Raw genomic sequence first — 21,286 nt, 5'->3', positions numbered from 1 at the left:
CCGTTGCGGAGCACAGGCTCCGGACGCGCAGGCTCAGCGGCCATGGCTCACGGGCCCAGCCGCTCCGCGGCATGTGGGATCTTCCCGGACCGGGGCACGAACCCGTGTCCCCTGCATCGGCAGGCAGACTCTCAACCACTGCGACACCAGGGAAGCCCGGGCCTTTTTCTTTGATACAGACAGTACTGGTTCTGTTTGAGAATAGATCGCATCATGTAAATTGCATTTCCTAATTGGTCACGTTATGTCTAAATCTTGTTATTAAAAGTCCTCCGTATTATGGAGGAAAAAATGGTTATTCCCAGCATGCCTGCTGCCATTCTCCACTGCTGCAGCTGTGGTGGTGCAGGGAGCTCTTCTCTGCTGTGCCTGGATGTGTCTTCAGAATCCTTCCTGAAAGAGCAAGGCAGAAGTCATTAGAACTGGCATTGGCATGAAATGGATCTCAAGCCATCCTTTTTTTCTAAGTGATACAGCAGACCACTAGTCCTGAGGACAGTTTTCTATTTTCCAACCTAATGTTGGAAAACAGAAAAGAGTAACTGATGGTACATCAGTTTTCATGTTAAGTTTTAAACTGTTTCAAACGTTAACCTTAATATATATGATAATTCTTTATTCTTAATAATGACAGTAATTATCATTCATATTTTTTGATCACTTAGTTTGTGCCAAGTATTGTATTTTCTTTATCTCATAGTCATTGAGATAAAGACTTGCTGTATCTCACAGTCATGGAGTCTTATTTTCAGAATTCTGCCTACCATCCTGGTTTTTGAGGGTGACAGGCGTCTTTCTCTTTTTGGTGGCTGAGTGCTTAGGAGTTTGCTCTTTACCCAGAGCTTTATCAAGCACATGTGCACAGAAGTTTGCTCATTACCCAGAGCTTATCAAGCACATGTGCACAGCAGTTAAATGATACAGTTGAGGCCGTTTGAATTCTGCTCTTAGTCCCACCGTTCTGTCACAAGTCAGTGCAGATTCTGCAGAGGTTACAATAGTAGTCAAAACAGAAAGTCATGTGAGCACCAAGGAAGGAGAGAGAATTTCTGACTGGAGTCATTAGGGTTATTTTTATGGAAGTGGTGGAAGAGATGTCTTTTAAGTAGAAACTTTCAGGGGGCGGGGTGGCAGCAAGTTGGGCAGGGAGGGCATTTCAGGTAAAGGTAGGGAAAAGTGTACAGTTCAGGGCATGAGTAGGGGATTGTAGGAGACTCGACTGGTAAGGTCAATGGGAGGCTAGCTTAGGGGGGCCCAAGTACAGGTTATACCACCAGCTCCATGTGAAAAATGTCCTTTAGCTCTGCATCATGGTTAGAACTCATTGTAAGAGAATTATTAATGTTAAATTGCATCTGCTGTGGACCTGAATTTAATTGATATATGTTTATACTCAGCTTATTCTTAGCTTACTTTATATAATCTACATTGCCATGAGGCCATCAAAAGTTGTTACAGCATTAAATACCTTTTTATATTGGATTTAGTCATGGCTTTTCCATATTGATCTATTTTTATGTATTTCTTAGTGCTCCCAAGAAGATATTGCTGATAAACTGGGTTTGGATATCTCTGCAACAAAGGCAGTCCTCATAAGTAATCCTAAAACAGCTGAATTTCAGGTAAGGGTTTTAAGTAGTTAAGAATTTGGGTAAAAACTGAGAGGCAGTACATGAGTTATGAAAAGTCTCTTCAGTTATTTTATCTCAAATGGCAAAATCATAGAGCTTCTTTAGAATTTCTTCTTGGATAGGTTTATATTTGGTTCTTACATACATTGCTGACAAAAATTCTTTAAATATTTTATAATCTTTTCTTGATTAACCTTATAGGTGGTTCTTACTTGCTTTGTGCTACCTATACCTAGCCCAGCCTTTCTTGTCTGAACTTTCCATTTCACAATTGATTTTTTTTTTAATACGATTTTCAGGTTTCATCTCTTTTCCATCCATTTGTAATAAGTGAAACTACACCTGTTTCCAGTACCGCCATTAAGTCTTTTACTTTGAAATAAGTCGTTATGCCAGTTCTGGACTATGCTGACTGTGCCTTTCATTGTAATTGTCTAGTTTATTGGCAGTTTCATGTGGAGGTTAGGAATATTTAAATGAGAGTGATACTCCCTTAATAGTAAACGTTAAGTGATTTACATGATAGATTCGGACCTTAACTATCAAAACAGAGCATTTCAAAGTTATAGCATCTGTGCTTAATGACTTTGAATCGTCTTATCTCTTTCATACCAATAAGCTCATTCTATTTTCCTTGTATATGCATTTCAGTGGTTTTTTAAACAGGCTTTAGAGACGATCATGTCTTCTAGAATCAAGGGGAATCTTAGAATTGGAAGGAAATGCTTTTCAGCAAGTTAATTAGAAAATAATACATGAACTCTGATTTGAGATAGTTTCTTTGGATCTTGCTTTTCACTTTTGTAAAAGTAGTGTCTGGATTAGTTCTAAAAATTCTAAAAGTTCTAAAAACGTTAAGATTTAGATTTTTTTAAGTTAGATTTAATGTATAGAGCTACGTACTAATGTGGCAGATTAGAGCTAAAGAACTAATTGCTAATAATATGCATCAAATACATAAATTCTTTCTCCATATTCAGTGTCAGAACTTTGAAGAATCTTTACGCTAGTTTAGAAGGATTGTGATAATTTTTATATTTTGATTTCTGATGTCCACTAGCTTTTCTAAGACATCTGAGGTGTTCTCTTTAATAAGAGATGTTCAAATTCATTTGGATAGAGAAATTATTTTTCAGTAAATCTTAATGGATTTTTATTTGAGTTTTTTCCAAGTGTTTCTTTTTCTCCCAGTTTTATTTCTCAAGCTTGATAGATTTCTTACAATGTGGTCATGTTATGTTCTTTAGGGTTTACATCGTATCTATTTTATATAAGTGGAAGGAAAACAAATCAGAAACACATTAAATGTCACTCTAAATAGCTATGGCTCAGCACGCGTAAGACTCAATATTTCTGCATTAAATACATAAGAGATGAGAGTCTGTCTTTTAGATTTGACAGATTCTCTATTTTACTCCTCCTTTATGAACAGATACGTCCTACCATTACCAATGTGGCTAACAGGTTTATATTTATTTATGGTTAAAATAAGTGTAAGTTGTTCATGGTCTTGTATCTCAATTTATTGTCTAAGCTTATTCTTTCTTTTGCATAATTCTTAACTTTGGGCTATTTTCTGGTAGTAGTTATACTAGAGAATGGATGAAATAAGAGAAATGTTATTTACTGAAGTATGTAAAATTTTACTATAATTATTGTAAACACAATTATAGAAAATTACCATATCCCCCTAAATTAGCAATAGTATTCCTTAATATCCTCAAATAGCCAGTTATTGTTCAGATTTTCTCAGGTGTCTTTTTTAAAATAGTTTATTTGATTTGGGATTCAAATGAGGGTCATACATTAAAGTTGATTGATGTGCTTCTTAAGTCTCTTTTAATCCACAGGTTGCTCCTCCATCCATTCATCCCTTTCCCTCTCTCGCGCTTCCCTTTTCACTTTGTGGAAGAAACTAGGTCACTTATCCTGTAGAGTTCTCACATTTAGGATTTTGCTGACTATATTCCTGTGGTCCCCTATATTTTCAGTAAATTGAAGTTAGATCTAGGAGCTTGATCTGATTCAGGTTTAATTTTTTGTATTGCTGTGAGTTTTTAAATAAATAAATCTTATCTATAAAATAAAGTGAAAAAAAACCTAAAAAAGTCATCTACAAAAGTGGCTTGTTTCTATTCTAATAAGTTAAGCTTTCTTTAAACGTTGTAGTTTTGTTCCGTGAATGGTTTGGGCACTTTGTCTCTGGTTGGGAAAGTGACCCATATTTCAGAAAGCACTGAGTTGAAGGCTAATAGCAGCTTTCTGGTAGAGTGACTATATTAGGAAAGGTGTTCTCTTCTTCTTTTTTTTTTTTTTTTAATATTTATTTATTTATTTGGTTGCTCTGGGTCTTAGTCGTGGCAGGTGGGCTCCTTAGTTGCAGCATATGGGCTCCTTAGTTGTGGCATGCATGTGGGATCTGGTTCCCTGACCAGGGAGTGAACCTGAGCCCCCTGCATTGGGAGCATGGAGTCTTATCCACTGTGCCACCAGGGAGGTCCCTGTGTTCTCTTCTTTCCTCTACACAATCCAGCAAGTCCTTTTAAGGGCTTACTGTTACATGTGCAGAATCTAAGAGGGGCTGCTGTTTTAGCCAGGGTGGGCAGGGCAGGCCCATGTAGGACCATGTAGACCTTTGAGCAGAGACCTGAAGGAAGTAAGATAGCTACATACGAATCTAGAGGAAGAACGTATGAGGCAGAGGAAAGAGCACGTGTGGGGGCCTGGGATGGGATCCTGATGGCGGTGTGTGGCTAGAGCACGTGCAGTAAGCCAGGGGGAGCCGCAGGCGTCGGGGTTGGAGAGGGAGCCAGGGCCACGTTCACATGAAGCCCCATGCAGGGCACGGGTTTTATTCAAAATCTGATGGAAGTCCATTAGACGTTTTTGAGCAGGAGAGTTCCATGATCTGATTTAGGTGTTAAAGGGTCACTCTGTGGGGAGAATACTAGATTATAAGGTGGCAAAGTAGAAGCAGAGAAATCATCCTAGGAAGCTCATGCAGAGTCTGGGCAAAAGATAATGGTGTTGGAGTCTGACTGCAGATGTAATATCGTCGCTCATAAAACCCTTCTGGTAACATGATGTGTTGAAAGCTAACGTATCTCATACAGCTTAGAATGAGAAATTTATTTCACAGACAAAAGCAGAGGAAGTTTTGCCCTTTTTTTTTTTTAAGAATTGGAATGTGTATTTCTTATGAATATTAAGAATGAAATAACTGTACGTTTTCCTATTAGTTTTGGCTACTAAGCTGAAAACTGTAGTCACGGCCTGCCCATAGCAGCTGTGTGGTTTTTTAGTGCCTGCATATTTGTGTTGTTTTTCTCATTGTTCTGGTATTTTAATTGCATTTACATTTTTTCCCTGGTCCTAGTTTTTTAAAATTTGGTTAATTCATGTTAAAACTGTTTAAATATTTGTATTTCTTGTAATTTACTTCAATTACTTTGTGAAATGAAGCAGGATATGAAGTACTGGAATTAAAAATTAAAAATGACTTGGATATTTAGGCATTGCATTTTCCAAAAGTGTCTTCCTGTGAGACCATGGATTAACCAAGTATGTCTGGTTCCTATTTGGTCAGTGCAATTTCATGTCTTCTCCTGTAGGTGGCACGCACTACCCTTCTTCCTGGCCTCCTAAAGACCATAGCTGCGAATCGGAAGATGCCCCTTCCTCTGAAACTGTTTGAAATCTCTGACATTGTCATAAAAGATTCTAGCAGAGGTAAGAATGAGTCACCTTTGATTTGTATACTTAAAGCATTTTTTATTATGAAAACTTCAACTGGATATAAAAATAGAAGAAATAATGTAATCACTCCTGTGATTCCAGCACCCGCCTTCAAGAGTTATCAACTCACACATGGCCAGACTTCTTTCATCTATACTCCAATCCACTTCCTCGTATTCGTTTAGTATAAATCTTAGACATCACATCATTTTATCAGCAAACACTTTAGTTTGTATTTATGAAAGGTAAGGGCTACCACTATATTTTTTAATAACCCAATGCCATTATTATATCTTATCATCAAATATCCAGCTAGTGTTTGAATTTTCCCAATTATTTCATAAGTTTAATTTTCATGACTGATTTATGTGAATCAGTCCAAGCAAGGGCCAGATATTTGATTGCAATATCTCTTACTTTTAATGGAAAGCAAATTTTAACAGAGAATTTAATAATATTTATGAAGAGCCCTATTAAAACCTCAACTTGAAAAGCACTATGGAGTATTTCTTTTTTTCTTACGTCATGGGATTTATATGCATATCATTTTGACGTACTTGATATCTTACTATTCTGGTTTAACAGTGATTGTTCATATTACTGTTGTACCAGTGATTGTAAATGTGTTTTACCAGTTTCTGCTTCATTTGAGGATGGTCTGGACTTGTTAGTACAGCAAGTTGCTTTGTCTAATATTTGGAATGTCGCTGTTATTTAATAAATATATTATGTGTTTAGTAAGTCCTTAAACCTGATTGCCAAGAAAGCCTGTCTCGTTCAGTCTTCTCCATGTCTTCAACTTATATAAGTCTGACTGACTGTTCGAGCTGCATATGTGGTATCTCTTGGTGAGCAATGCCCTCAAATGACTAAATTACTGGCAGTATTTCTTTGATTCCCTGGATTTAACAGTTGAAGTCCTAGCAGTATTTATTCAGTCTTACTCCAGACTCTACAGAATTCAGAATGTGTTCTTTTGAATCAGTTGACAAAAGAGGGGGCCTTTTCCTCAGTTTCTCCTGAAGAGGACAACATGGCGTCATTCTAACTACTAGAAAGTAGCCAAGAACTATTGACTGTAGACCGGCCTGTCTTAGGAAATAGATTCTGTAAAGGCACCTGTGGACTGTCCATTGCAGACCTTTCGGCCTAGGCTGGGTTCCCTCTGGCCCCACTGTGCGGCCTGCCTTCAGTTAACAGTGTCACCTTGCATTCGTGTGGTGCTTTTTGCTTCCCCCCCCCCCAAATTTTTTAAGGTACTTTTTCTTTTTTGATTGTTAAAACATCTTTGAGGCAAACGGGACAAAATATTGTCCCCATTTAATATACTGGAAAATTAAGACAGAGAAGTGGTAATCTGCTCAAGGCTGCATAAAATAAGGGACTTAGAGCTAGGGCCAGAATTTTGGTCTCAGTGCTTATATCCTTAGAGAATAAAAGTTCTATGTAGAATTTTCCTTGGGTGATAAATCTGCTGTAATAGAAATCAGAAAACATTTTCAGTGCCAGCTGCAAACAGTTTTGAGGGTTCTTATACCTCAAATCATCCTTTGGTATAGATAACTGAGAATTTGTTGTAATTCCAATGTCAGTTTTTTCTATTAACTTTGACTTGTTACCTTTCATCCTAGTTCTTTGAGTTTTATGTTGTTTTGATCCTTAGTGATCCTTTCATATTTCTAAATATAGGATTAGGTTAATTACTCGAGATTTCCTCAAAAGTTCTGTAATACTGTTTCAGCAACAGGACTCTTCCCTAATTGCAGAGGCTCCCCTGCAGGGCTGGGCATGCTCACAAGCAGGCAGCTCAGAGCCTGGACGGTGAGGGTGCGGCGCGAGCCGCCGTCCCCACAGTTGCCACAGGGAGGGTTTCGCTGTAGGCATGGAACACCGCTTTACTGTATTGCAGTCCTGGGTAGAGGTGCCTTTGTTGGTTTTCTTTTTCTCTGTGTTTCTTGGGAAGGCCCATGCTTGGAGGTTGAAAGAGAGCTGTTCTTAAATACAAGTGCTATAGACCATCATTTAACAAATCGCCCTGGTGATAGTTCCAGAAACCCCATCCATGTACTTTTTTTAATTCAGAGATTTGTCTTTCTGCTACACTTTGTTTCATCAGGAAGAGTAGTTCTTATCTCTGTAGCAAACCTCTTTTATACCTGATTTTAGTTGTGATTATTCTGCTCTGTTTTCCACATCAATCCATTTTTAACTGATATTACTTTTGCCTGTTGTCTTACACCATCATGGTTTATTGTTTTTCTTTAAAATTTTTCTGTCATATCAATGGGATTTGAGGAATAAGAGGAGGTGGATGCACTCAGTAAGTCTACCATCTTGAAAACATAGGTTTGCTTTAGTTTATGTGGAGTGTGTTTCCTGTTTAGGTAGGCCTGGATTTTATTTCATAACAGAAGAAGCTTTTCTGATGGATTATTCTAAATATGGACCTGTGGTCTCCCTGCCTGTCATCTGGTGTACAGAGAGGACTCTGCAGGAGAGGCAGCCCAGCACCGCGGTTCCATGAGCGACTCTGCAGCCAGAGCGCCTGCGTTTGAGTCATGGTTCTGCCACACCAGCTGCTTAACCTTGGACAATTTATTTAATTTCTTGGTGCCTCAGTTTCCTCATCTGTACAATGGGAATAATGATGGCACTTATTTCAGTAGACTTGTAAAAATTAAATGTATTTTGAAAAGTTCCAGCCACGTAATAAGCACCATTTGGTGCTTGCCCTGACTATCCGCGTATTGGCAATCCCTAAGGCCTAATACCTAGCTTCTTGGTCTCTGGAAATTTTCTTTGAGAATGAATTGAAAAACCTTTGCTGGCCATTAAAGGGTTAATATCACCTTGCTAAGGCACTTGGGGCTCATTTTTATCCTAACTTTGAACTTAATTGGTTTTTCTTCTGTTGTGCACTTTTTTTTTTTTTTTTTTTTTTAGGAAAAGAAAACCAAAGCGTACTAATGTGGGAATTTACTTAAGAAAGTAGGAATGTTGGGGTTTTTTTGTTTTTTAATATTTATTTATTTTTTATTTTGGCTGCGTTGGGTCTTCGTTGCTGTACGCAGGCTTTCTCTAGTTGCGGCGAGTGGGGGCTACTCTTCGTTGTGGTGCGCAGGCTTCTCATTGCGGTGGCTTCTCTTGTTGCGGAGCATGGGCTCTAGGCGCACGGGCTTCAGTAGTTGTGGCAAGCAGGCTCAGTAGTTGTGGTGCACGGGCTTAGTTGCTCTGCGGCATGTGGGATCTTCCCAGACCAGGGCTCGAACCCATGTCCCCTGCATTGGCAGGCAGATTCTTAACCACTGTGCCACCAGGGAAGTCCAGGAATGTTTTTTGAGCAATTCATCACCCACTTCTTTTCAGTGAATTGAGCGTATATGTTTTTACCATCTCTCAAACCAGGAACCATTTCTCTGTTGGATTTACAGTAGCCATTTCCTCCTAAATAATGAAACAATTTTGAAGAAAAAAAAAATCTAGACCATCAAAAGTAAAATGACAGAGCAGTTTTCTAGGGACTATGAAAATGTCCCAAATTTTCACTAGTGAGGGCAGTACTCAAACTGCTGGTTTAAAAGGGGTGGAGATGTATGGCAAGACAGTCTCATTTGTTGTACTGGGAGAAAGTATCTTTTAGTTTTTTTTTTCTTTGCCAGGGGCTGCTTGGAACATGAGAGAAAAGGTTGCCAAGAGAGTGTACAGGGTGCCCTGATAGCACAGAGAAGGGAGTGACAGCTGCCGCTAACTTGTTTCATAACAATAAGGAAAACCCAACACTCTCAGCCTCACGGTTTTGTGTAGGCAAGTGTATCTTCCAAAATGGAAATGGAAGAGGACTCTGTACTGGATTTCAATATGCCTTCCACAAATTCGGTCTGACTTGCGTTCCTGTAAGAGTAGACGAAAGTCTACTAGCCGGTGTTTTTGTGCTTGACCTTATCGGACAGTTTCTTATGCTAATGTGGACTTTCTGACTGGCCATCCATGTCATGAGGCTGGCAGGCCAGGCTGCCCGGTGAGGGACTCAGGCACCCTCCTCAAGTATGAGGATTTCCACTCTGAGCCAGACACAGTCCTGTTCTTAGAGGCCGAGCCAGTCACTGCATTTATTGAATTGTAAGATCTGAAGTTGCTGCAACATTTTAAAAAATTAGTCATGACTCGAGGGACTAAGCTGATTTATCCCTTTTGTTGGGCAGAGTGGCGGTGTCTTTGGAACAAGAAGTTGAATGCAGACTCTGCTGTGGGGTAAATTTTCAGCTTTATTATAGCAGGGAAGTCCAGTAGAGGCTGTACTGAAGCTATCAGATCGGGCTGCTGTGTGAGTAACTGGTTGGTTTCAGTTGTTATGTTTGTCTTTTCAGTGTTGAGGAGAAACTATCAACAAAATAGTAAAAAATTACTTCAGAGGAGCAGTTGTGAATTTCTAATCTTCATGCCCAGAAATGCAACTATATTTTGCAAAGTCCAGCATTCTGGCTTTTTATTAAACGCAGATTGAATTCTGCCGTCACAGTTTATTCCACAGTGGTCACTGAAGCTGCCAGGATGCCTAAAAGCTCACAAAAATGGCAGGAGAAAATGCATCATGGGTTTGAATCTAAGTTTAAAAGGAATGATAGCCTAAGAAGGAAGACGTACTTTGGCTTCGTAAAGCAAGTATATAGGGTGTTTTAAATTTAGCATGATACAATCATCCAGTTGTCAGTTTGACATTTATGGGTGGAGAACCCCGATAATCATACTGCCCTTTAGTTTTACCTACTGCATTTTAATAATTTTAAAACTACTGGGTTTTAATAATTATTGTATTGCTCAGGTCGTTCCTGCATCTCCAGAGCGTCGCTGCAGCCTTGGAACCTTTCCTCTGTCCCCCAAATTGCTGCTTAAATAGTTGCTAAAATTTCTCATTCTCCCTGAAGCTTTTCTAAATCTGAAAGATCTACTTCTTACCTTGCCTAGTTTGGATATGGAAATCTAGAATTTTTTTTAAACTTTTAAATTTAAAGTTAATTTTTTTAACTTTAGTATATTTAAGATTCTTGTTCTTTTCTCCTCCTGGGACCACCATGGCCGCATAGAACAGAGCTAATTCACTGTTCTTTTGTGATTTGGTTTGTTCCTTCTGTTTGCGGTTGGTTTGTACCTTTCATGTATCTGTCTTATTTTGTAACCTGCTAAACTCTAGGGGCCCAGTCTTTGTAGTTTTTTGTATAATTCTTTGCTTGATAAAAAGCCCAATGAAAGCATTTTCATTATGAGCTTGTAAAATACTTCAGCTCTGAGAAATTGTCCATTAATTCTGCAGCCATTAAATAATGGAAGATTATCTCACATCCACATGTGGAATGTGGCTTTCTGAAGAGAGCTTATGTCATCAGTCTAGATTAGTTTAATTTTATTACTTCATATTTTCGGCATGTAGAATTTCCAATTAATAATCCAAAAAATATGGGTGTAAGGAGCATTGACATTAACAGTATTTGAAGTAGCATCATTTGCATATGTGATGGCATCTTAACTGTGTGAATACCATCATTTTTAATATAGAAAGTTATTTTAGTACGTTTGGTTCACATAGTTAAGATCTGCTAACGTGAGTATAATGTGCTCTGTCATGCATTGAATATCGTACTTTTTTAATAGATAAAAATTCATTCCAGGCTTATGTTAACGAAATAAAAGCCAACCCACAAGGATGTAACTTTTTCCTTCATGCATTGAGAAGGTCATAGATTTTTCCTCACATTTGTTTCTTGGCTTTCAGCATTATTTAAAAAAAGAAAAGTCTTTACCTCAGTGCCATAATATAGAAGTGTTTTAAGGAAAATTGTTCTTGGGTTTTATTATGTTTGTTTTTAAAATTGAAAATGTATTTGTAATATCTTTTTAAGAACTTTCACAAATATGTATTAAGAGTAATTCTGTTGTTTTCACATTTAAAAAAAAAATACACATATCCAACTTCTCCCAAATCCTACTCTTAGAATTAGTTGCCAGACATTCTGTGCATATGCAACCGTATGTTTTACATTTCTCTATATAGCCACAGATATAGGTAAATTCTTCTTAGTGTTTACACAAATAGGATTATGCTTTTTCTGTCTTCTGTATTTTTTTCCTATGAACACATTCTGTCCACCTCATTCTTTTTAATGGCTGCATAGTATCTCATTATATGGATATACTGTAATTTATTGACTCAAACTGTTATGACGACTGTTTAGATTGTTACCAGGTTTTTGCTAAAATATGTCTATTGTAATGAATATCCTTGTACCCTTATACAAATATGTGTTTTTAGAAATTGAATTGGTCAGTCCATAGGTATGCATATTAAATATTTGCTACCTTGTCAAATTCTCTTCTAAAAAGGATTTTTTTTACAAATTTGCAGTCCGACCAAGAGTGTGTAAAGGTTCCTGTTCTCCCATATTAGATCTAATTTTTTAAAGTCTATGTCTTGACAGGATTCTTATAGCTTTCGTGAATCATTAGGCCTACTCTGAATTTCTTCTGAAGATAAGTAAAATTTGTAATATAAGCTATACTAGTCTCATGGGTACCAATATTAAAGAAATTTGTTAGATGGAATAGACTAAAAGTCAAGGTGATTTGTTTCATTTTCTGAGCTTGGACAGGCTATTATTCTCAAGCTCAGTATCAGCCACCAAATGCCCTGGGAGCTCTGTTGGTTTCCCAGTAGGCTTTCTCCTAGCATCTTTTTTTTCTTTTTTAAGATTTATTTATTTTATTTTATTTTTGGCTGCGTTGGGTCTTTTTTGCTGCATGCAGGCTTTTCTCTAGTTGCAGCGAGTGGGGGCTACTCTTCGTTGCAGTGTGCGGGCCTCTCATTGCAGTGGCCTCTCTTGTTGTGGAGCACAGGCTCTAGGCACGTGGGGCTTCAGTAGTTGCAGCACGCAGGCTCAGTAGTTGTGGCTCACGGGCTCTAGAGCGCAGGCTCAGTAGTTGTGGTGCGCAGGCTTAGTTGCTCCGCGGCATGTGGGATCTTCCTGGACCAGGGCTCGAACCCGTGTCCCCTGCACTGGCAGGTAGATTCTTAACCACTGTGCCACCAGGGAAGCCCTCTCCTAAACCACTGTGCCACCAGGGAAGCCCTCTCCTAGCATCTTCATTTGGGCTTCTCGGTGAATGTGAGAATAGAGATGGAAAGCTTCTCTTGAAGACTCTTATCCTTTTGCATTCTGTGCCACTTACGATAACATTGCCTAACACCCCTAATTTGCTTTTAAGCATTGGTACTTTGGTGAGAGAGAATCTACACTAAGCAGAAGGCTGTTCGAAAAATTTGAGTTGTATGTGATAGTCATTTACTAAGGGACATCACATATCACTTTTTTTCCTTTTTTCTTCTTTTATAGAATCATTTGGCATGTTCTTTCAGCTTCCAGAATCGTAGCCAGCCACCCCTTCTCTGGGTGGTTTACATCAGCCTCTCCGGGCAGTACTTTGAAGTCTGTGAAAGACACTGGTAATTTAGGCTGACATACTTGGCAGGCCTATTTAAAAAGCAGAATTGTTTGATGGCATGACACAAGAGGTCTGTTAACTGAGTTATAAAGAACTGAGGCATTTCCAACAAACCCTAGTTTTGGCATGAAATTTAAATAGTTCTTATTTTGCGGCATGCAGTCAATGAACTTCCTGTGATGTAATATGGTCTCTCAGTGCAAAATACTAGGAAGTGGGAATTTTATTATGCCTAGCAGTTTCTCCAAGGAGAAATTCTGGGTGGAACTGAGTATGTGGTTATTTTCTCTTTTAATTCAACCCAGCTAATTCAGAGGGAATGTCTTAGCAAGATGTGAGGAAGCAAGTCTGGAGGGAATGGTAGCACTTGGGAGAGATGTGAAAAACCAGCCAATCAGTGGTGGGAGCTGGGAGGGGGCACCTGAATAATGTACTTAATCCAATTCTTATGGTGGGTTTAGTATAAAGCCCTAAAAGTCAGTGACCTTTCCTTAAAATACTGAAAAATTGAGTTTAAAAATACATAGCTCATTATTGTATATGCGTGTGCTGTAAACATCCTGAAACCTTTCTTGAATGGAGTATAATTTTTTTTAAGTCCTGTATTTTTTATTGTAACTTCATTATTCTGATCATCAAAATCACTTAATTTTTTTTTTTAATTCTAAGTCTTTAAACCAGATGTTGCTCCTCTTATCAGAAAGGCAAGTTTTACATAATTTGGAGATCAGGACAGAAGTATTCCAAGGCAAAGGTTACCAAAATAGAGCTTCCAGTTTGTGTTGCTAAGCTCTCTGAATGATGGCATTACTGTTGGACTCTTCTCTCACAGCAAAAATGGGACTACAAAGTGGTTTCAATACACGTCTGTGTGTTAAAGTGGAAGCATGTGACACCAACAAATGGGTACCACATGGCAGAGATACCCAGGAGCAAGTCCGTAATATGAAAGGGATAAATTAGTTTTGTTTCATTTCATTTTTTTCCCTTCAAGGGAAGGGGGGGTGGGGAGAGGGGTTGAGCAGGGAGGGAGAGGAGGGGGAGAGGAGGAGGAGAGAGAGAGAGAGAGTGTGTGTGCGCGCGCGTGCCTACAGAGCAATCAGGCCCCTCCTTTTAGTTAATGCATGTGGTTGATTTAGTGACGTTTGATGCCTGCCTGGTTTCAATATTAATCTTTATTCCGACACCTCCGATTATAGCTTTTAGGTACCAAGTTACTTTACTGTTGCACATGGAAATGATGGAGAGTGATAGTGGCACAGTACTCACTTTCCGACACCAGCTGGCTCTCGTGCTGACTTAGAATGTGGCCACTGTCTTGTCCTGGCCTTGTTTAATGATTTTTTTGTGTATGCTTAGCTTCCTTTCCAGGCTTTATTCATTTATTCAGAAAATAATTGTTGAGGGTTTAGTCTGTGCAGGCTCTATGCTGGCTTTGACCTCTACCCTCTAGGGATACCTAGAGTGGAGTGCTTTGAACATAGTGGGTGCTAAGAAATGTTACATGGCAAGAACAGTTATTTCTCTATGTATGTTCAGTCCAAACTTTAACTCAGAATGTACTTCCCATGAGTTACAATACTGTTGATGGCTAGAAACTTTAGTTAACTGACTTCTAAAAATAATTTATTTCAGTTGCTTGACTACAATTCTTAAATATGAAAACTTTTGAAAATGAAAACATCTGTGTATCATATCAAAAACATTTCAAGAATGCACATCTTTTTTTTTTCTTTTTTTTTTTTCTTCTTTTTTTTTTGTTTGTTTTTTTGTGGTATGCGGGTCTCCCTCTGTCGTGGCCTCTCCCGTTGCGGAGCACAGGCTCCGGACGCTCAGGCTCAGCGGCCGTGGCTCACGGGCCCAGCCGCTCCGCGGCACGTGGGATCCTCCCGGACCGGGGCACGAACCTGTGTCCCCTGCATCGGCAGGCGGACTCTCAACCACTGCGCCACCAGGGAAGCCCAAGAATGCACATCTTTGACTATACTAAGAATATATTCATATATAAGCTTGCCCTTATATTGTTTATTTTCATCTAAATCCTTTAGAGATTTAGAGATTTCATCTAAATCCTTTAGAGATTTAGAGATTTCTACTATATAGTAGAGAGGGCATGGATTTTAGAGTTAGACAGTCCTGGTTAAATCCTGGTTTTGTAACTTATTAGCTGTGTAATTAATTACAGTTAGCTCCAGGCAGTTAGCTTGACTTTGGACAAAACCTTTCTGAACTTTTGTTTCCCCATCTTATTTTCCCTATCCACTTTATAGGTACAATAAAACCTAGCTTACATGATTGTCTTGAGAATTAAGATGGCAGATAGGTTGATAGAAAGATACTAAGTTCTGGATACTAAGTTTCCCTTTCCTTTTACCCCATTTATTGGCTAACTTTTATATTACTAGCAGTAAAGTACAGTGTTTTAAAATACTCATTTGTTTATTTGGATATCTGGAAGGCAAAAGACATTCTATATTTTGTGCAAATTATGGTATGGGAATAAGTCTGGAAGAACTTTTGCTCAATACATGCTAATATGAAGCAGCTTTTTATTTTCAGTTTGTTCTCCCAGATAGACATTAGTTTGTTCTTCCTCTTTTCCTGATTTGAAAGGCAAAACGAAGCCAACATTCATTCACTGTTTGTGTAGAGCAGTGGTCTCCTCCAGAATTTATTAAAGGGCCACAAGTGTATCTACCTGTTAAAAAGTTAAATGATCTCCACTGAATTTGAGTCTGTCTTTATATGCTATGCATTTCTTTCTTTAAAAATGAGTTTTACTAAAAATAGAACTACCGTACGACCCAGCAATCCCACTACTGGGCATATACCCTGAGAAAACCATAATTCAAAAAAGAGTCATGTACCACAATGTTCATTGCAGCACTGTTTACAATAGCCAGGACATGGAAGTAACCTAAGTGTCCATCGAAAGATGAATGGTTAAAGAAGATGTGGCACATATATACTGGGATGAAGTGAGAGAGTGGCATGGACATATATACAGCACCAAATGTAAAGTAGATAGCTAGTGGAAAGCAGCCGCATAGCGCACGGAGATCAGCTCGGTGCTTTTTGACCACCTAAAGGGGTGGGATAGGGAGGATGGGAGGGAGACACAAGAGGGAGGGGATATGGGGATTTATGTATATGTATAGCTGATTCACTTTGTTATACAGCAGAAACTAACAACATTGTAAAGCAATTATACTCCAATAAAGATGTTTAAAAAAAATGAGTTTTAAATTTTTGTAGCCATCACTGCGGATACAGAACAGTTCTGTCACCCCCAAAACCCACATGTCCCACCTTGTCACATTTTTTCCCCCACATCTAACCCTGGGCGACCACTATCTTGTTCTCTGTTGGTATACTTTTGCTTTTTCCAGAATGTCATATAAATGGACTTATATTCTCCACTTATATTGCCTTTTAAGACTGGCTTCTTTCATTCAGCTTCATGTCCTTGAGATTCATCTAAGTTATCAAGTCTCCCTTATTGCTGAGTAGTATTCCATTGTATGGGTGAACCAGTTTATCTAGTCACCCATTAGAGTTCACTTGGATTATTGTAATTATTTTAAAAAAATATTACATTGTGTAAGTTTGTCCTGATTTTCAAAGTAGAAAAAATATACTAATCAAGGAAAAATGGGGAAAAAAAAATATTCCTGCCCAAACAGAACCTCTGTTAACATTCAGGTATATTTCTTTACATTCTTTTTCCTGTGCATGGAGTTTTTTGGCTCATGGTTATATTTACATAGCTGTGATTCTTCATAAATTGCTTTGTTTTTTCATGTTCTAATTGTGATGTGTATATATGACATAAACAGTTCAAAAAGATTATAAAGCAGACACTAGTGTAACCATCCAAGTTAAGACCCTTCCCTTTACCTAGAGCAATCACTCTCCTAACTTTTGTGATAGTCATTCCCTTCTTTGCTTCATAGTTTCCAACCTGTGTATATTCTTTGGATAGTATAATTTAGTTTTGACTCTATTTGAACTTTGTGGCCTCCTTTTTTTGTTTTGTTTACTATCGTAAGTATTCTAGCTCTATTATGATAAGTCTTCATTAAAGATGCCTTTTAGCTGCGTAGTATTCTGCTGAGTGATTGTGCTGTACTTTATGTAGCCATTTCCCAATTTGGGTTGTTTCTAATTTTCACTATTGGAAATAATGCTTTATGTAGAAGTGTAATATCTTTCTACATGAATCCATTTTTGTATTTAGAATTATTTCTTTTGGATAGTATTGTGAATAAAAGAGTATGACATTTTAAGGCTCTGAAAAATGTTGCTAAATTCTTTACCAATTCGTACCACAATGAAGCCTTACTGCTCCTGGGCCAGCATTGAGGGTTTTCTGCATCTCCCCCAAGTAAAAACACCTCAGGGAATTTAATGGTCGGAAAAACCATCTTATCTTGTCTTTCTGAGGTTGATTGGTTCTGTGTTTTCTAATTGGTTTCCTTTTTTGTTGATTTTGCTTGAGTTTATGTTTTGGGGTGAATCAGCTTCTTAAGTGATGGTCAGTGTAGGCTTGTGACCAATTCTTTTATTTTTTTTCAGATGTAGGTGCAAGAAACTACAGGCATCTCTGTGCTGTTTATTACAACAAGAATCCTGGGTTTGAGATAATCCATGGGCTTCTGGACAGAATCATGCAGCTACTTGATGTGCCTCCTGGCGAAAAGAAGGGAGGATATGTGATCAAAGCATCAGAAGGTGAGACAGATCAGCTGAGTCTAGAGTCAATGATCCCATAATGAAGAGGAGAAGCCTTATTTGTGATAAAGTTCTTTTGGTTTTGATTTAGGAGGGAGGTGGGAGATAGAGCTTCATAGCAATTAAATGTCAGTATTTTCTAGAAATATCCTTTTTCCCTCCAGCATTTTGAGAAGATGCTTTTCAGAGCTCTTGTAGTGCCACACAGTATACTTTTGTTCCAGCTGAGTGCTGGTAACCCCTAGTTACTGGCACCATCAAGTCATGGCCAACCCACAATCCAAACTGGAAGCTGAGAGAACCAAAACTCATGACTTGTGCTCAGAGCCTCCTGCCTGAAGCCTTTAAGGCAAAAGAAGAAAAAAGAGAGACATGGGAAGTTAGGCTAACTAAAGTGTATATATACTCCTAAAATGCTAGTTTCTTGTTGTCTGAGGAATTCTGAAATTTTTGCTTTTCACATCCCTATAGCTTGAATCAGTATTAGACAAGAGATCCAGAAACAACTTGAAAGAAACATTTTACCACTTTATTTCCACTGTTTACCTGACAATTTTATAGCTTTATTTGGCATCTTAAATTTCTGTTGGAACGTTCACTTTTTTAAAAGTGTTATTTAGCAGTACTTATAGTGGTGTGAGGTTTGGGGGGACATATTTTTGTTTTCCCCTAGTTTTATTTTTCGTAGTCCTCAGAGATTGTTTTTTATTGTTGTTTCAATTTTTTTTTTTATTTGGAAACTTCTCTGAAAATGCAATAACCCTAAATATATGGCCTTTTTAGGTTGAAGATTTGTGGAGTTATCTTTTTTTTGAATAAAATTGAAAGATTAAATATTGCAGGGAGTTATCGTTTTCTACCACATCTCTCATTAGTAATCATTCAGTGAAGATATGTGTGATGCTTATAGAATTTTAGAGTGTTGGAACTGGGTCTTAGAGTTCATCAGGTCCAGTTCCTTGATTTGACAAGTGAAGGAGCCAAGGATAGGCAAGCTAAGTGAGTTGGGCTGGGTCACACATGGGGAACCCAGGGCACCTGCCTCCCAGTGTTCTTTCCACAAGACCAAGTTGCCTATCTTTATAGTGGCTTTACATTACTCATTCACCAGTCGACTCTTCTAGAATTTCTGCTTTAAGATCTGGTCATCCAAGTTAATGGCAACCTGAAAGCTGATGTGACACATTTTTTTTAACCTTCTATACAGAGTCTTTTCTCAGAAATTTTACTACATATAGAGATTAGCTGAATAAAAATCTGTTTCCTGAAACAGATTATGCCATATATATGAGATATAATTTTTTTTCTTATTTGAAAGGTTGCAGAGAGCTGAAATGGTAAATTGGAGCATAATTTGTTGTGGATATGATACTTTTACATGTAACTTTTATATTAATGATGTTTCTATAAGCCATAAACCAGTGTCTTAATATAATGACTCTCCTGCCTCAGTAAGTTCCTTAGACATATTTCTCAGAAGCCTCTAAGTTCCCCTGTCATGAGACCAGCTTCAAGAAGACAGAATAAGTAGGACACAGATCCTGCTGTCAAGGAACCTACAGGGAGAATGACCACTGCATACCAGCTTTCACAATAAGCTAATAAGGCGAGTGCCTTGAAGTTTCCAAAGAGGGAGATGGTGCGGTTTCTTAAGAGCATATGGGAAAGCGTTAGTGAGTTTCTGGAAAGTGACATAGGCCTTCAAAGGAATAGGTGGGAGACGGGAAGCAAGGCAAACCACCAGAGCAAAGGCAAAAATGATGGGAACATAGCCTAGTGCAGTTTGGTTTGACTACAGGGTGAGGAAGAAGCTTGGGAGTACATTTAGAGTCCTGAGTGCTAGAATAAGGAGTTGTAGCTAATTAGCTGGAAAATATTGAAGCTGCTGCTGCTTTTTTTTTTTCTTAAGTGAGTGATGTGATTAGATCTGTACTTTGAAGGAATTAATCTGGCAGCAGTATGTAGGTTGGGCAGCATGGAGAATAGAGGGGAAGAGAATGGTTGAAAGGTGTTACAGTGAGAATAAGGACTTGACTTTGAATGTCAGCCAAGGCTATACCAAGGAGAAGACTGATTTAAGAAACTTTATGAACGTAGAGGCTACAGCATTCAGCATTTGGAAAAGTTCCACTTGGAACCTTTTTTTGCCACTCGGAACCTTTTATGATACAGCTCATATGTGTTGATCTTTTTCTTAAGTTCTATTTTCATCATTCTAAACCTATGATATTATAATTTTAATCCTTTTATATTTTAGCACCAAAACAATTTAATACTTAGTACTTAATTTCCCTAATATGTAGATGTCTATTATTTTGGCTTGGAGTGTGGGTGTGGGTGTCTGTGCGTGGGTGTGTGTGTTTTCAAATTAGAAATTACATTCATAAACTTACGATGTGGTTGTAGATCTTTATGTTCAGTTTTTTAGGCCAAATTGTTACTGGTGTTTGATTTTGTATGAGGACAAAGGCCATCTTGTGTTTCCTTTTGAATTTACTTTGGCTCTCATAATAGAATATTGTAATGTTATATTTTAATTATCTATTTTGATTACATAATGACAAATATGATTACCTTTTTTTAAATGGTTAAAGAAACCAAGACCTAAAGAAGTGGCTTATCAAAATAAGTCAGCAGTAAAGTTGGTATAAGTTCTTCATCTAAAATTTAATACATATATAATATGTATATATATACATATATAATATGTATATATACATATATAATATGTGTATATATACATATATAATATGTATATATATATACATATATAATATATAATGACATAGGTAGTATATATACACATATATTATATATATATATACATATATAATATGTATATATATATATATATATCTCCTAAGTAAATCCCTACACAGGAATTTGGTTGCTGGGGCGTGTTTAGCTACATCATTTCCTCAGATTTATTGTTATTTTGCATAAAGCTTTTTCTGCCTTAAGAAAAGGTCTTCAGAGTATCAAAAAAGTCAAGAAGAAACAGATTAAGAGCTACCATTTCCTGCCATTCTTGATTACTGAGTTGTCTTCTATTACTCTGGCATATGGTTTACCTTTTAATAATTAAAAGTCCCTGGTGGCTTTGCCATTATAATTGAGCTAAGTCTGTTCACCAGAGAGTCAGTTCATTGGCAGATATACCTAATCTCTCTCTGTCCTTTCTAATGAACACCACTGACTTCCTTTTGTGCTGCTTTGTTTGGTGGTAGAGAGTGGAACAGAACTTGATTCCCTTTTGAGGAACTTGGCCCTGTCCACTGTGAGAGAAATCTGGAAACTCATTTCATTGATCATCACATTGATCTCAGGGAGTTCTGTTGACATTGGCGTGTAACCTGGCTTCTCATGCAGACAGCAGCCCTCTGCAGCCTGTGGATCTCTGAGAAGCACTCCCAAATCCTGTGACTGCAGCCACAATTAGAAGCCATGGTCACTTAGTCTCACAGAGTTTTTATTTGCTGAGCGCCCTTGCAATTAAGAACACAAGGTGAGCTAGAATGCCAAACTGCTGATAGAATAAGGGCAGTCGTTGAGTAGAAAAAAGAAAGAAGAACCTTTAACTTTTTAACAGACTGTAGAGCATTTTGAGCACTTGGAATCATCGTGTTTTAGTGGCATTTGATCGGATCATTACAGCATATGTATATGCTTTTTTTCAGACTTCTTCCCCTTTGTTT

General features: G+C 38.0%; 1 protein-coding gene across 2 annotated transcripts in view; it reads left to right on the top strand.

The window, feature by feature from the left end:
* Positions 1-21,286, top strand: part of FARSB (phenylalanyl-tRNA synthetase subunit beta) — a 67,651-nt gene that overhangs the window by 28,697 nt on the left and 17,668 nt on the right. For both annotated transcript variants that reach the window (XM_024124516.3, XM_024124522.3), the window contains 3 exons: positions 1,530-1,622; positions 5,243-5,360; positions 17,436-17,591. In XM_024124516.3, the coding sequence (XP_023980284.1) occupies positions 1,530-1,622; positions 5,243-5,360; positions 17,436-17,591 (367 nt within the window). The remainder of the gene's footprint in view (positions 1-1,529; positions 1,623-5,242; positions 5,361-17,435; positions 17,592-21,286) is intronic.

This window comes from Physeter macrocephalus, chromosome 2 (genome assembly GCF_002837175.3).
Source record: "Physeter macrocephalus isolate SW-GA chromosome 2, ASM283717v5, whole genome shotgun sequence".
In the NCBI taxonomy this organism is placed as follows: Eukaryota; Metazoa; Chordata; class Mammalia; order Artiodactyla; family Physeteridae; genus Physeter; species Physeter macrocephalus.
This window is presented reverse-complemented; position numbering and strand designations above follow the sequence as displayed.